Raw genomic sequence first — 17,358 nt, 5'->3', positions numbered from 1 at the left:
GCACCTCCTCTGAGTCTCAGTATGCTTTTCTCTTTCCTTCCAGTTGTAGAATTTCCACTCAGCCAGCCTTTCTGTGGTTCTGGATGATGTCCGTTCCATCTTTTAGTTGTATTTTTGAAGTGGTTGTGCAAGGCAGCAATCTCCAATGTTTACCTATGCTGCTATCTTGGTTTTCCTCCCCATTTTTATTCTTTATGCTGGTGTTTCTTCTTCCCTTCCTATTTCTTCTTTTTACAGCAGACCCTTTAGCATTTCTTGCATTGCTGGTTTGGTGGTAATAAACTCCCTTAGTCCTTTTTTGTCTGTGAAACTCCTGATTTCACCCTCAACTTTGATTGATAGCCTTGCTGGGTACAGTATTCTTCAATTCAGGCCCTTGCTTTTCATGACTGTGTATATTTCATTTCATTCCCTTCTGGCCTGATGTGTTTCTGTTGAGAAATCAGTTGATAGTCTGATGGGAGATCCTTGTAGGTAACTTTCTGTCTCTCTCTGGCAGCCTTTAAGATTCTTACTTTGTCGTTGGTGTTTGCCAATTTAATTATAATGTCCCTTGACATCAGTCTTTTGGGGTTCATCTTGTTAGAGACTCTGTGAGCTTCTTGGACTTGTGTGAGTTTTTTTTCCAATATCAGAGAAGTTTTCTGTCGTTATTTCTTGAAACAGGTTTTCTATTCCTTGCTCAGTTTCCTCTCCTTCTGTCACCTCTATTATGCAGGTGTTATTTTGTTTCATGTTGTCCCAATGTTCCCTTAGGCTCTCCTCCTGTTTTTTAAGTATTTTTTTCTAGATGCTGCTCTGCTTGGGTATTTTTTTCCTACTTTGTCTTCTAGCTCACTGATGCGGTCCTCCACTTCTTCTAGTCTACGGTTGATGTTTTCTATTGTGGTCTTTATTGCAGCGATGTCATTTTTCATTTCTTCTTGGTTCTTCTTCATTTCCTCTTGGTTCTCACACATATTGTTGAATTTGTCTTCCATCCTTTTCAGCATCCTTATGACCATTGCTCTGTATTCTTTGTCTGACATATTGCTTGCCTCAATTTCATTTCCTTTCTTCTCCGGTGATTCCTACTTTTCTTTCATATGTAGACTGTTTCTTTGTCTCCCCATGATTGGTCCTCTCAGGGTGTCTGGTTATGTAGCTGTTTCTCTCCTGCATTCACTTTCTCTAGGCGATCGATCTCTGACCTTTGCATCCATGGATTGCCTCGCCAGCTGCTTTTTATTCGCCAATTCCAAGTGTATGTTATTTGATTCAGCTGTTCCTTCTCTCTGCTCTGTGAGAAGGAGCAGGGCCAATCCACATTCGCCACCGTTTTGTCATCCACTGGAAAACTTTTTAGGCACCCATAGTTGGGGAGACTGGAGTCTTCATGTTCTTGGATTCGCAGCTAGGGCAGCTAGTCTCTGAGCATTGTGGTCGTAGGGTCCTGGGAGGTATCTGAGGTCTCCCCGGTTGAAGGTAAGGCTGGGCTTCTGATCAGAGTCGCTTTCTCTTTTAAGTGGTGCAGTATCTGTGGCAGGGCTGGCTACTCTGGGAGAGATTTCAGCAGTAGTAGAGGCTGCCTGCCAGGGAGCCTGGTCTACCAGTCCCCAACAGTCCTATGGAATACAGCTGTCCCTCACTCACAAATACAGACACTTCCCGCATGTCCTCACAATTTCCTTTCACTCTCTCACTCACACACTCTCTTGCAGCCTGCTGTCCTGACAGTAGCCATCTTGGATCTCTGGTTGATTCTTTTAGTAAAAAAAAATTTGGTACAATATTTGTCACTTGCAAAAAATTATTCTGTTTTCTCATTACGTAAATGGCCATGTTGGAAATAAATTTGGGAAGGTAAAAAAACAACAAAGGAAAAAACTGTGGGATATAAGAGAAATAAGAAAGTTTAATAAAGTAGGTTACTGAAATTGAATACAGAAGTTAAGGTAAACAAAATGAAAATTCTAGGAGGTAATGGGGGGATGAGGACACATATGTAATACCTTAATCAATAAAGAAATTTTTAAAAAATGAAAAGGAAATTCTAGGAAATGAATAGAAAGAGAAGGCTCTACTTCCACAGTCTGAAGATAATCACAGTATCTGATTCTGAGCATTTTTTCCTGAATACAAAGACACACTTTATTCCTATCTTTCATGCAATTTGTAACAAGAGTGAACAGCTCAAATTCTCTTATTTGCAAAGCTATATCTATAATCATAAATGGATTTGAGCATTACTGTTAAATTATTTTCATGTGAAAAATATCAGCTAAAGAAGACATATGCTGGTAATTAGGTCAAAATGCATTAAATCATAGCTTTCCTTTAATACAGATCCTACCCTGTTTTTAAATTAATAATAACTTAATAATCTGTGCAATGACATCCACTATCTAGGTGTGCTCAATTTCAACCTGTTTATAAATCATTTTTAATCACTGTAAATGCAGATTACTAGGCCCTTCAGAAGTGGGACTCAGAAATTGCATTTTTCTAAAATCTTTATTGTTGAAAGTATTAGATATGTACCTTTCTTTCCCCCATTGATACCTTCTAGCCTGTCCCTGCCCCCTGCCTCAGGCCTTTACCACCTTACTGTCTGTGTCCAGGGGTTATGCATATAAGTTCTTTGGTTGATCTCTTCCCGCCCACTCATCCACCAAAGCCTCCCTCTGAGATTCGACACTCTGTCCCATGCTTCTGTGTCTGAATCTGAGACTTTGAACTCTGCCATCAGTGGTACGTCTTCAGTCCTAGGATAACTGGCCTGTTTGTAGTTTCCTTCACAAAGAATGTCTTCAGAGCCTGTTTGATGTCCTTGTTCCTCAGACTGTAGATGAAGGGGTTGAGCATGGGTGTGACCACAGTGTACATCACTGAGGCTGATTCACTTGAATGTGAGCTCTGGATAGCAGCAGAGCTGAGGTACACGCCTAGCACTGTACAATAAAATAAGGAGACAACCGAGAGGTGAGATGCACAGGTAGAAAATGCTTTGTACTTCCCCTGAGCTGATGACATTCCACATATGCAGGACACTATCTTAGAATATGAGTAAAGGATCCCCGCGAAAGGACCAACCGCCAGCAGGACAGCTGCAAAATACATCACCATGTTATTAAGAAAGGTGTCAGAACAGGCAAGTTGGATCATCTGGTTGAGTTCACAGATGAAGTGGGGGATTTCCAAGTTTGCACAGAAGGACAGCCTCAATGCCATTAAGCATTGTAACAAGGAATTCAGGATACTCATGATCCAAGACATCAGAACCAGCAATCCACAGAGCCGTGGGTTCATGATGACCATATAGTGCAGGGGGTGGCAGATGGCAACAAAACGGTCATAGGCCATCACTGTCAGAAGAAAAATGTCCAACACTGAAAAGAGTATAAGAAAATAAATCTGTGTGATGCATCCTGCGTAGGTGATGGTTTTTCTCTGTGTCTGGATGTTGACCAGCATCTTTGGGATGGTGGTGGTGGTGAAACAGATGTCTACCAAGGACAGGTTGGAGAGGAAGAAGTACATGGGTGTGTGGAGGTGGGAGTCTGAGCTGACGGCCAGAATGATGAGCAGGTTTCCCAACACAGTGATCAGGTACATGGAGAGGAAAAGCCCAAATATGAGGGGCTGCAGTTCTGGGTCCTCTGAAAATCCCAGGAGAATAAATTCTGAAATTTGTGTACCATTCCCTGGTTGCATATGGTGGAGGTGACTACTAGGAAAGAGGGAAATAATATGACTAATTCACAAAAACTCATATTACATATTTGAAATGCTAACACTTATATTTGTAGAGAAAGAATTAATTTTAATATATTGTGTATGAATCTGGTCCCCTTTGGGGAAAGCCCCTGTGCCACCTGTGAAATGAAGCTTTTCTATCAATCACCATTTTTCCTTAAGGTATTATGTATTCTACAGTTTTAATGAGACATTTTTCATGTATTTCAGGAATATAAATTAAATGCTGACCATGTTTTTGGCACTGTCCAGGCTGTAAGTATGGGGTGCTGAAGAACAAAGGTTTCTACAATTCAATGATAAAGATGATGCCTGGCTCTGGGTCAGGGTGGGTGTGGAAGGCAACGAGTTGGTGTGCCTCTCTCACATGGATGTTTCTCTCCCCTCCGCCCTCTCAAAATCAATGGAAAAAATATCCTCATGTGAGGATTAAATATATATATATATATATATAACATTTCAGACGGTGACCGGTGTTATGAAGAAAAGGAGAGCAGGTATGAAGAAATGAATAGGGTGTTTTATTTTCATGGGTATTTAAGCAAGACCTACACACAAGATGTCATTTGTAAAGAGACCTCAAGTAAGAGAGGGAGATGCAAGGTTCTGTGGGAGAGTGCGTGCTGGGCAGAGGGAATGGCCAGGGTATAGGTCCTGAGGAAGATGTTTGTTTTCAGGTTCAGCCAAAAAAGGAAGCCAGTGTTGGAGGTGAGTGAGCATGAGGAAGAGGATGAGAGACGGTGTCAGACAAGTTGGGGCCTCTCTGCTACTGTTGAAACCTCAGGCACTGGGACGTCCTCATTCACACTGCCTCTTGCAGTTTGGTGCAAAGGTGCCCCATGGATGGGAACAGATCCCCTCCTCAGTACCTTCTCTTGATCGAGCTTTGGCTCATGTATTGGTAGAGTTACCTCGGAATATATGATCCCTAGTCCTCCTGTTTTGTGGATTGCACACACACACACACACACACACACACACCCACACCCACACCCACTATAACATGGTTATATTATTTTCATGCCCTTCTCAGACTGATTTGACAAAGGGTGGCTATAACCCAAGTTGGCCAGATCGTTCACGTGTATACTGTAGAAATGGGTTCTAGCAATTCCAATTCATATCCCTCCCATGCACAAATAAACTTGGGCTCCATATTGGGATGGCCATTTTTCTGCTGTGTATTTAAACAAAAATTTAAAAAATCTGTTTATATCCTGACTATTGTAAATAATGCTGCAATGAACACAGGGTGGCCATATCTTTTTGAATTAGTGATTTTTTTTTTTCAGATAAATACCAGAAGTAGCATTGCTGGGAGTCCACTGATAAATGAATGGATAATGAATGTACACACACACACACACACACACACACACACACACACGCACGCACACACGGTGGGGCAAAAGTAGATTCACAGCTGTTCACATGGAAAATAATACAATAATTTAAAAGTAATAACACAAGAATAAACTCTGTGTTCTGTGTACTCACAACTATAAACCCACTTTTGCTCTACCCTGTATATACACTATAAAATATTACTCAGCAATAAAAAGAATGAAACCTTGCTATTAGCAACAACATGGGACAGGCCTAGGGAGCATTATGCTAAGTGAAATAAGTCATACGGATAGATAAATACCATATAATTTCACTTACATGTAGAATCTTAAACAAAACAAAATAACCAACCAACTAAAACAGAACAAAAACAAACTCATAGATACACAGAACAAACAGGTGGGGGCGAGGGAATGGGTGAAACAGGTGAAGGGGAATATGAGGTACAAACTTGCAGTTATAAAATAAATAAATCATGTATATGTAGTTTATAGCACAAGAAATATAGTCAATAACATCTTAATAACTTTGCACAGTGACAGAAGGGTCCTAGACTTATTGTGGTGACCACATTGTAAGTATAAAACTGTTGAATCACTATGTTGTACATCTTAAGTTAATATAATATTGTGTGCTAAATATACTTTATTAAGAATAAACCGTAAAATAATACTTGTAATTGTATACAAATTCTGTTGATTAAATGGAGTGAGAGAAAAAGGAATGAAATGAAATTAGGAGTTTAAAGTGATATAAGCTCAGCTGTGAGGGAGAAAAATATTCTTTGCTTCTGGCAGCATTTGAACCCTAAACATATTCCTCTGATGCCCAGCAAAATAATAAGAAAACGAAAAGAATCTTGTCTGAGAGACAAAAGAGGTGATATCTTTATGGTGTTACTTTACACATTGTACATCAAAACAAAGGGATAAACCAACACTTCCACACAAGAAAATATCCAGGGGAACATTTTAAATATCAAGCACTGAAGACTTGTTTTTTCTGGAGCGATTTCATAATTATTTGACCAGTTCATTTTTATATGGTCTGAGGGAGGATGAGTTCCTTTCTTCCTTTTCTGATGTGGCACCTTTTCTATTATTTCTTGGGCTTTGGGTTTTGATCTCTTCTGTGACAAACCCAGTGGGCACCCTCTGGTCCTGGTTCAGGTCTTCATCCAACATGCAAAACCTCCCCAGTCCATGCTTTACGCATCCTGCCCACACCATGATAATTTGTACACTGAATAGCTTTCTTCATATGATTCTTCCTGAGGACATTATTTTAAGCACACATTTATTTCATTATTCTCTGCCCTCACTGTTATACTGCATGATCAGAAGAGAAGCATAACCAATGGACACAGACACTAGGTGGGGTGAGGGCATGTGCTGAGTCGGTGGGCGAGGCCGGGGGGAGGTCAATAGGGGAAAAAGGAGACATATGCTCTACTATTTGTCATACTTTAAACAATTAAAAAAAGAGCAGGGACTTCACCTGCTTTGTTCACATTTTGAGTTTTTCACAAAGGCATGTGCATAGATACACACTTACATAGAAACAAAACATGGAAGGAAAGAAGGGATAATAAATCAGGTTAAAATGAGTAGTTTAAAAACAAACATAATAAACATAATTGAATGAAGAATCAAATATCAACCGAAAGAAGACATAATTTAATGATAACAACATGGGTTAATAATTAAACTGTAAATTTAGAAGAATATAATACACAAGTTCCAAGAATGTTTTGGCAATAGCAGATGCTCAGTTACTATTCATTTAATGATTCCGGAATTAGGTCTCAATGTATATGAACATTTACCATTTGGCAAAGATTGTCTTTCAACTTAATATTTAGTATTCCTCTTTGAGTTTTAAATAGTTTTTCTCATGTGAATACCCAGCACGAGAGAAGATGCTGCAATGCACGTCTCACCAACTGCTGTGTCAAGGTACCATCTCCCTGCACTGGGCAGGTTCTTTTCAATAAATACAAAACATGCTCAAACACACCTCATCTTGGAAATTTAATACAAACACTCACTTCACTGCACTGTGCTCCACACATAATCTCTCTTTCTCCCCAAACAGCAGAACTCAGATATGTTTTCATTTTACTGTAATCATTTTATGCATCTCACTCATTCTACAGTGTCATCCAACGGGATTCCCATTCCCACCACCTAATTGTCAACTATGGGCCCTGTACTGCAGATTCAAAGAGAAACATCCTTATTAACATATTAAGTGAATTAAGAATAAATTAGTTACTTAACCAAGCATACAAACAGATATCTGGTCTCTGGGCTGGGCTGATTAGGGTCACAGTGACTCAGGCAAAAGTTATGAGGTTCCATCCTGTCTGACCCTCTCCTGGCGTACCTGGTGGGCTCTCAGACTCACCAGGATGGGGTCTCTGAGAGGAAGGTCTCCGTGTGGAACTCCTCCCTGGATGGTTGATGATGAGACTGAGGATCTGTCCCCACATGAAACAGCAGGAAGGAGTGAAGCATCAGTTCCTGAACCAGCTTAGGAGTTAAAAGCAACAGCCATGTGCTGTCCCCCAGCGTTGTACAAGCTGAGGACTGCACAGGGGAGACATTTACAGCTCTCTCTATACCTGCTCATCAGGCACATTTCCCTTGTGTTATTCCAACTTCCAAGCACATGATTTCCCTGTGGGCCTCTACAATAAACAGAAAGGAATTTTTCCTAATGATTCTCTGATCCTAAGGGACCGGTTAGAAGTCAAGTAAATTTAGTTTTTATTTTCCCTTGTCCTTGATTTTCTTGCTTTCCATGGATCTGACCTCCTACTCTGAGTTACCCCAACACTGAGTTAACATTTTCCCCAATGTCTGAGGCCAAGAAACCTGTCAGGACCAAGTCCCATTGATCCTCCAGCACTGATCTGTGGTGGGGACTCAGCCCTGATATCTCCAGAGAATTGCTATCTTCCTCTCCAACAAGGGGAGAGCTGTGTTCTTTGCTAGATAATTGCAATTCTGACTCCACAGTCTTTGGCTTCAGGACACATTTGTCAAAAATGATGAAAGATTTTGTACTTATTTCACAAGTTAAGGGCTGTCATTAAGTCCCTCATTTTAAAATATACTAGAGGCCCAGGGCATTGATCCATGCAGGAGGGGGTGTCTATCAGCCTGGCTTGCCCCTTCTCGCAATCCAGGACCCTTTGGGGGATGTCTGACTATCGCTTTAGGCCTGATCCACCTGGCCTATGTGGATTGGGCCTAAGCCTGCAGTCGGACATCCCCCAAGGGATGTAGCAGTGCACTAAGTGGCAGGCGGCCAGGGAGGAGCCCAAACCGGCACCATGCCACTCATGCTCATCCTGGCCCACTGTGCCTGCCACCACCGCTCGGAGTCTAGAGAGGCTCCCGCCGCTGCAGCTGCACTTGCCAGCTGTGAGCCCGGATTCTGGCTGAGCAGCACTCCCCCTGTGGGAGTGCACTGACCACAAGGGGGCAGCTTCTGTGATGAGCGTCTGTCCCCTGGTGGTCAGTGTGCATCATAGTTACTGGTGGACAGTTCATAATGGTCACTTAGGTTTTTACATATATACTAGAGGCCCGGTGCACAAAAATTTGTGCACTCGGGGGGGAGGGGGGGTTCCTCAGCCTGGCCTGTGCCCTCTCGAAGTCTGGGACCCCTTGGGAGATAACAACCTGCTGGCTTAGGCCTGCTCCCAGGTGGCAGAGGGCAGGCCCAATCCCTAGGTGCAGCCCCTGGTCGGACTTAGAGCAGGGCCGATTGGGAGGTTGTGATGCCACCCTCAGTCACACTCAGGGTAGGGCCGATTGGGGGGTTGGGGCACCGCCCCCTCTCACACTCAAGGCAGGGTTAATGGGGAGGTTGTGGCGCCACCCCCTGTCACACACAGAGCAGGGTCAATCAGGGGGTTGGGGCACTGCCCCCTGTCATGCACAGAGCAGGGCCGATCAGGGGGGTTGGGGCTCCGTACCCTGTCACACACAGAGCAGGGTCAATCAGGGGGTTGGGGAGCTCCCCCCTGTCACTCACAGAGTAGGGCCGATAGGGGAGTTGGGGCACCACCCCCTGTCACACACAGAGCAGGGCAGATCATGGGGTTGGAGCGCCACCACTCTCACACTCAGGGCAGGGCCGATGGGGAGGTTATGGCTCTACCCCATCACACACAGAGCAGGGCCCGTGCGGGGGGTGGGGGGGGGGAGGGTTGGGGCGCCGCACCCTGTCACACACAGAGCAGGACCGATCAGGGGGTTGGGGCGCCGCACGCTGTCACACACAGAGCCTCAGGGCAATCAGGGGGTTGGGAAGCTCCCCACCTATCAGGCACAGAGCAGGGCTGATCAGGAGGTTGGGGCGCCTTCCCCTGTCATGAACAGAGCAGGGAGGATAGGGAGGTTGTGGCCCCTCCCCCTGTCACACACAGAGCCGCAGGGCGATCAGGGGGTTTGGGTGCTGCCCCCTGTCATGCTGATCCTGGTGCCTGGAGGCCTCGCGGCTCAGCTGATCCTGGTGCTGAGAGGCATATTACCTTTTTACTATATAGGACAGAGGCCTGGTGCATGGGTGGGGGCTGGCTGGTTTGCCCTGAAGGGTGGCCTGAATCAGGGTGGGGGTCCCCACTGGGGTGCCTGGCCAGTCTGGATGAGGGGGTGATGGCTGTTTGCAGCTGGTCACACACCCTTCAGGGTGGGGGTCCCCACTGGGGTGCCTGGCCAGTCTGGGTGAGGGGCTGAGGGCTGTTTTCAGACTGGCAAGTGACTGAAGCTCCCAACTGCTCCTTTTTTTCTTTTTTTCTTTTTTTATTCTGGGCCAGCTTTAGCTCTGACTCCAGCTCTGAGGCCTCTGCTGCTGAAAGCAGGTATCTGGTTTGTTTGTGTTCTATAATCGAAACACTGTATCAGCTCCAGCTCTGAGATCCTGGCTCGCTGAAAGCATGTTTCTGGGGTTTTGTTTAGCTTCTATATTTGTAACTATGTTTCAAACTGCAAGTTCAGAGGCCGGCAAGGCAGGTGGGGAACGTTGGATTCCTCCCTCACTGAAGCAAGCAAGCCTCATGTTAGTTTCAAGCTGCCTGGCTGCCGGCTGCCATCTTAGCTGGCAGTTAATTTGCATATCGCCCTGATTAGCCAATGGGAATGGTAGCGGATGTACGCTAATTACCATGTTTCTCTTTTATTAGATAGGATAATGTTAATTATGAGATATATGTAAATATTCTTATGCCATATAACCGGCACTTAGCATCTTATAAGCATCATTTTATTTAATTTTTGAAAAATCCACTCTATAAGATAGTTCTATTATGAACTCTATTCCCCTTTGCAGAAATGGGGCTTAAAGGGGTTTAGTGATCTGCTCAAAGTGACAAGCTGAGTAAGGGATGGGCCTCGATTGGAATCTGACATGTTGCTTCAGTTTCCTAATGCTGGGCCAGTGATTCTCAACCTGAGATGATTTTGCCCGAGGGGATATTTGTCAATGTTGGAGGGAGGCCACTGAACACCTATAATAGCCAACACAAATGTTATATTGGTAATTCAGTGAGCTGAACAGAAGTTGCTGTAATCAGAGAGCCGAACTTGGAGTCTTTATTTGAAAAGCTGGCGGACTTGGGTCTCTCAAATTCTCATGGCTCTGAATGAACTTAGGGGTTAGCTTATAAAGGCAAAAACCCCATGTGCTTGGAAGGGGGCAGTGTGCTTAGCAGATATCTTGCAGAAAGCTTGTAGCCTTGAGCACAGCTCAGATAACCAAAGACACCTGATATGGGAGGAACCAAGGACTGACCAGATCCCCTTGCAGGCCCAGCAGCTTGTTGGACCAGATAATTAAGAGGCTAACAAGAATGTGCATTAGGTTACTGGCACAGATTCAGGTTGCTAGCCCCTCCCCCCAAATGTCTTATTTTCCCCATTATTCGAGCATGCGTGCTTACAGAAGCTAGAAATAGCAGAGTTACTTCTATCAGAGAGGCTATCTGGCTTAGTTACTTCCTGGAGTTAATAGAACAAAGGACCATGTGTGTTTTGTGGAAAATTTTAAATGGCAGTTCTTACAAAATGGAGGTTGCAGGAACAAGATGGAGTGCCTATGGTTCAGATGGAGGGCGAGGGACAGGATGGAGTCCTACCTTTCAAGGCCCATTGTTCACAAATACTAGTAGTTATCCTGCCTCAATTGTCAAGTGAAAGGTGAAAACCTAGTGAGTCCAGCACTTCCAAAACTTCAATGTGCATATGAATCACTCAGGATTCTAGTTCCTTTGCAGATCTGGGTGGGCCCAGAGATTCTCAAAATCAATATCTCCCAGGAGGTGTTGATGCTGCTGGTCCTGGTCTGAGGACCACTCTGTGACCACCAGGTTGTGGCTCTGTGTCAGAGTCAAGTTATAGGTCTTCTGAACCAAAATTTTATTTCTGTGCAGTTAAAAAAAATGCTTGTATTGATTTTAGAAAGAGATGAAGGGAGAAGGATAGAGAGATAGAAACATTGATGAGAGACAAACATCATTGATCATGTGCCTCCTGCATGCACTCATTGGGGGTGGAGCCTATAACGTGAGCATGTGCCCTGACCAGGAATAGAACCATGACCTCTTGGTTCCTGGGTCGATGGTCAACCACTGAGCAACACTGGCTGGCCTATTTCTATGTAATTTGAATGAATAGTATATTTACTTATTCCAGAAGCTGTTGTAAATTCTGTGTTTGGTTCTTTTATATAAAGGTCCTTGAACAACATCAAATAAGCTTCTGAGAAAGGCTTTGTCCATTTTAAAAATAAAGGCCCTAGAGTGACATCAAACAATGTATTTTTGAAAAAGACTGTGTAGCAGATAAATAGGAGCCTCCAAAAGATGCCTGCACCCAATCCCAGAAACTTTGAATATATTATTTTTATATTAAAGGGGGAGGACGCATTAAGGTAGTAGATGCAATATTTTTCTAATCAGCTGACTTTTACAAAATGTTTATATCTTTAATGTCCACATTTAATCCCTGCAGAGAGAACAACAATAGTACAATGATCTCCCTTTTAGATTAGAAGTTGGAAGATAATTATGCAGATGGGACTAATGTAATCACCACGGTTCTAGAATGCAGAAGAAAAAGGAAAAATGGTTGGAATTAGAGGGATTTTTTGAGATGGTCTGCACTGCTGTCTGTGGAGACGGAGAAGGAGCCACGAGCCAAGGAATGCTTGTGGCCTTGAGAACCTGGGAAAGGAGAGGAAACGCATTCTCTCCTGCAGCCTGCGGAGGGAACTGACCCTGTAGACAACTTGGTTTTAGTCCATTGAGACTAGTTTCAGACTTCTGACCTCCAAAACAATTAAGAGCATAAATGTGTTGTTTTTATGCCACCGAGTTCAGTTCAACAGCCACAGGAATGTAACACAGACATTTATCCAAATTTTTTATTGTTTTAAAAAATATATTTTTATTGATTTCCAAAAGGAGAGGGAGAGAGAGAGATAAAAACACCAATGATGAGAGAGAGCATCATTGACTGGCTGCCGCATGCATGCCCCACACTGGGGATCGAGCCTGCAACCTGGCATTTGCCCTGATCGGGAATTGAACCTTGACCTCCTGGTTCATAGTGATATGGAATTTTTGGACTGGAACCCAGATTCTTTGTCCACCAGAATCGAAGAATGAATCCATAGACAGACAGTGGTATAGCAAAGGTGGGAATTTATTGAAGAATAAGTACAGACTCCCACATGGGGAGAGGGAAAGAGTCCCACAGAATGGACTCCCATGTTGGGAGGGGGAAAGGGTCCCATTGAGTCCCTTTTCCCTATGGCTTCCAAAGGCTGCAGATCCTGGTGCCTTGATATCCCCTCTGATTGGTCATCACTATTCCCTTAGACTTGTTACTATAGTAACTCATGGATTCAAAGGTTGAGTCTCACATGGGACATGTGAGGTTCTCCCCCAGCTCCTTCCCTATTGTTTTCCTATTCCCTTTGAATTTTCTTCTTGTCCTTCTGAGTGAAGGGCTTCCTACTCTTTATTTTGTAAATATAGACCTTTTGCTCTTTCTATGGAAATGTACTTGTTGCAGCTTTCCAGCTCCCCCATTCTATGGAAATATACCTTCTGCTGCTCTGCAGCCCTGTGCTTTCTCCATGGTGCCTTTAATTTCTAAAATTTCTAGTATTTCCTAAACATGTCCTATTTTATCCCCCAAATTACTGTTTCTATAGGTCCATGCTCAACCACTGAGCCATGCTGGCCAGGCCAAACTTTTTTCTTTCTGGAGGAAACAGAATATTAGCTTCTCAATTCAGTTAGCTTCCCTTGCTAAGGATATTTTGTGTTAATATCTAAACTTAAGTAGGAGTAAAATATCTAAAGTCAATTTGGAGATTATGCCCCATTAGCTGGTACAGTGAATTCCCTATAGTGTCTTTGTGCCTGAATTTCTACATTCCTTTATTTCACTTCAATTCAACCATTTATTCTTTTAATTTTTATTCTACCTAAATTTCTCACAAATGTTCTTTCAACATAAAATATGGGATTATTAATGAGTCTGTGTATATATGTGTGTGAGTGCCCTAATTTTAATTATCTACAAATGCACCCATATATACACATAGATATAGTTCTTACTTGTAAGAGAGGTCATGGACTTAACAGGTACTTCCAAACATTTCATTTATTTCTAACAACATTCATCTGAATTAGGTTTATTATCCCACTACCATCACAAATAAGGTAAAGAGGCTCAGCGTGATTACATTGTTTACAGTTATATAACAAAGCAATGAAAGCTTTTGTGGACTTTGTTGGAATTATACAGACACAGACCCATGTAGTATGCATATGCATTCTTAATTTTTGCATGGCTCTCTTAATTCAGCAAATTTCGTACTTTTAAAAAAAAATTATTAAATCTTTATTGTTCAGATTATTACAGTTGTTTTTCTCCCCCCCATAGCTCCCCTCCAAACTGTTCCCACACCACCCACTGCCCTCACCCCCCCACCACTGTCCTCATCCATAGATGCACGATTTTTGTCCAGTCTTTTCCCACATCCCCCCACCCTTTTCCCCCCCAAGAAGAGTCAGTCCACTCCTTTTCTATGCCTCTGATTCTATTATAATCACCAGTTTATTCTGTTCATCAGATTATTTATTCACTTGATTTTTAGATTCACTTGTTGATAGATGTGTATTTGTTGTTCATAATTTGTATCTTTACCTTTTTCTTCTTCTTCCTCTTCTTAAAGGATACCTTTCAGCATTTCATATAATACTGGTTTGGTGGTGATGAACTCCTTTAGCTTTTCCTTATCTGTGAAGCTCTTTATCTGACCTTCAATTCTGAATGATAGCTTTTCTGGGTAAAGTGATCTAGGTTGTAGGTTCTTGGCATTCATCACTTTGAATATTTCCTGCATAGTTTCTGTTGAGAAATCAGCTGACAGTTGTATGGGTACTCCCTTGTAGGTAACTGAGTTTCTTTCTCTTGCTGCTTTTAAGATTCTCTCTTTGTCTTTTGCTCTTGGCATTTTAATTATGATGTGTCTGGTGTGGTCCTCTTTGGATTCCTTTTGTTTGGGGTTCTCTGCGCTTTCTGGACTTGTAAGTCTATTTCTTTCACCAGGTGGGGGAAGTTTTCTGTCATTATTTTTTCAAATAGGTTTTCAATATCTTGCTCTTTCTCTTCTTCTGGCACCCCTATAATTTGGATGTTGGTTCGCTTGAAGTTGTCCCAGAGTCTCCTTACACTATCTTCATATTTTTGGATTCTTTTTCTTTTTGTTTTTCTGGTTGGGTGTTTTTTGCTACTTCATATTTCAAATCTTTGACTTGATTCTTGCAATCCTCGAGTCTGCTGTTGGATCTCTGTATAATATTGTTTATTTCAGTCAGTGTATGCTTCATTTCTAGTTTGTCCTTTTTCATAACCTCAAGGGTCTCTCTAGATTTCTTGAGGGTCTCACTAAATTTATCAGCGGTTTCTAGAAAATTATTGAAAAACCTTATAAGTTTGGTTTTGAACTCTATATCTAGCAGTTTGCTTTCCTTCATTTCTGTCATTTGTGACCTCTTTCTTTGTCTCTACATTTTGGCTGCTTCCCTGTGTTGATAGGGTGGCTTTCTGTGCTAGGCGTCCTATAGGGCCCAGTAGCTCAGCCTTCCCAATTACCTGAGGTGGATACTCTTGGTGCACCCCTTTGTGGGCTGTGTGCCCAGTCTTGTTGTAGTTAAGCCACGACCATTGTAGGTATCACTGGGAGGAATTGATCTCCAGGCCAATAGGCTGTGAGAATCAGCTGTGTCTGCAGTGGGAGAACTTCTGTGCTAGAGACACCCTTCTGGGGCAAGACTTGCTTCAGTGGGGCTTTGGTGCTCACTGAGTCTGCCCTCTGAGTGTGTCCCTTATGGATCTGAGGAGTTATAATCTGGATGGTCCCACTCTGACCACTATGTACACTGGCTCTTGGATCTCTAAGTAGGTGCTAATTTCCTCTGCCTAAGGCTACCCAGCAGGAGATATGGAGAGATCTGCAGATTCCTTTTTTTTGGGGGGGGTTTTGAGGTGCCCAGATGAGGCCCAGCTGTGAAGCAAAGCAAGCTGCTGTGGGGCCTTGGGCCTTCTTTTGGATGTTCTGGGTCTCTCTGACCCAGCTGCAATTTGTTAGGTAAGTTTAGATTGCAAAGGGCCAGGTCATTCATATGCAAAAGCCTCTGAGCACAGCTTGGTTGGGGCGGGGTCTCAGGGAATCAACAGGGCAGAGGAAACAGCTATGGCTGATCCTCAATCCTGCCCTAAGAGGCCTCGGGTCTCAGTGTCCGGCAGTAATCACTGCAATCACCTCTGAGAGAAAGCTGCCCTCGAGTTCCGCCCACTGCCAGATAGTCCAGTTTCTCCCCGTGTCAGTCTGGGTCCCCAGAGACTTGGCCGGAACTGGAGTTCAGAGTGGGAGCGTGTGCCTCACTCTTGATTAAAAAAGACAACCGCGTCCTCAGTTGCCAGCACTTTCTGCACACACCTCTGTACTTCTGCACTTTACTTCCGCACCTTCTCTGAGTCTCAGTGTGCTTTTCTCTTTCCTTCTAGTTGTAGAATTTCCACTCAGCCAGCCTTCCTGTGGTTCTGGATGATGTCCGTTTGGTCTTTTAGTTGTATTTTTGAAGTGGTTGTGTGAGGCAGCAATTTTAGGTGTTTACCTATGCCGCCACCTTGGTTTCTCTGTGATGAATTTTGTTAAGTCTTGTAATAGGAGTAGCCTGTCGGATGAAAGTAGTAGCTCGTGCATATCTCTGAAGTTCATAAACATAAACCTGATGTAAAATCTCTGTCATCAGTGATGCAGCAGAAAAAGTCCCACTGATAATATCAAACGAAATCATAAAGTTTCGTCGGACTATCAATGTATATGTATACATTAAAAAATAAATGTATTTTTCGTCATCATATACTGTGTTTTTGTTGCTCGAATGAATTTTATTATTTCTTCAAGGTTCTTCACATACATACACCTTAAGAGATATCAAGTAGGCATAGCATGTTCTCAAAAAATTAGGGTTGGCACGCAGAAGAATTTTGAGTCAGAGATTTTGCTGGTTTTGGCACACACTCACAAAAAGGTTGCCCACCCCTGCCCTAGTGAAGGCCAGGAGTCAGTGTTCCCTTGTTCCTTTGCTGAGAATTGAGTATTGGAGTCTCTGTTGCTTGGTGTGGCCTAGCACCGGGAGTTGGAGTCACTGGCTCTTAGTGTGCGTGCACTGGGAATCAAGGATCCTGTGCACAGGCGATCAGAAACAGAGTCAAATCACTGGTGCTCAGTGCTGCCTCTTGCACAGAGAGTCAGGGTCCCCGGTCTGCTTAGGGGACCAGGTTGCAGAGTCGCCCTGTGTCAGTGGGAGGTCTACTCCTGCACTGCCAGAAACTGACTTCCATGTGCGGTAGCCCAGATAAAGTCAGGTGGCACAGCCTCCCTGTGTTGATGTGGGGGATCGTGTGGGTGCATGCTGAAGGAAGCAGACTCCTTGTGACCATGCGCCCAGGCTCAAATTCAGCTAGTGCAGCGTCCCTGTGTGGGTGTGGGGTATGGTTGCGCTCATGCGCACTGAGGAAAGCAGACTCCCTGTGTCTGTGTGCCCAGGCTCAAATTCAGGTAGCGCACCTTCCCTGTATAAGAAGGATGCCTGCTTGCACAGAGTGGATCTAGCAGTTCCTATGCCACTGCCTGGTATGACAGCCCCCTGGAAGACCTGCAGAATTTAACTCTCTCTCTCTC

The 17,358-nt window shown here is 43.5% G+C and overlaps 1 protein-coding gene across 1 annotated transcript; it reads right to left on the bottom strand.

Moving 5' to 3' along the window:
• Positions 1–2,724: 2,724 nt before the first annotated feature.
• On the bottom strand, positions 2,725–3,693 carry LOC308519385 (olfactory receptor-like protein OLF4; the record flags this gene model as incomplete). Its single annotated transcript, XM_081091346.1, has 1 exon — positions 2,725–3,693. The coding sequence occupies one exon, from the start codon at positions 3,691–3,693 to the stop codon at positions 2,725–2,727; it is 969 nt and encodes a 322-aa protein (XP_080947472.1).
• Positions 3,694–17,358: the final 13,665 nt, after the last annotated feature.

This window comes from Myotis nattereri (assembly GCF_964212035.1).
Source record: "Myotis nattereri genome assembly, chromosome: 5".
NCBI lineage: Eukaryota > Metazoa > Chordata > Mammalia > Chiroptera > Vespertilionidae > Myotis > Myotis nattereri.
The sequence above is the reverse complement of the archived record's forward strand: the minus strand, read 5'-3'. Positions and strand labels throughout refer to the sequence as shown.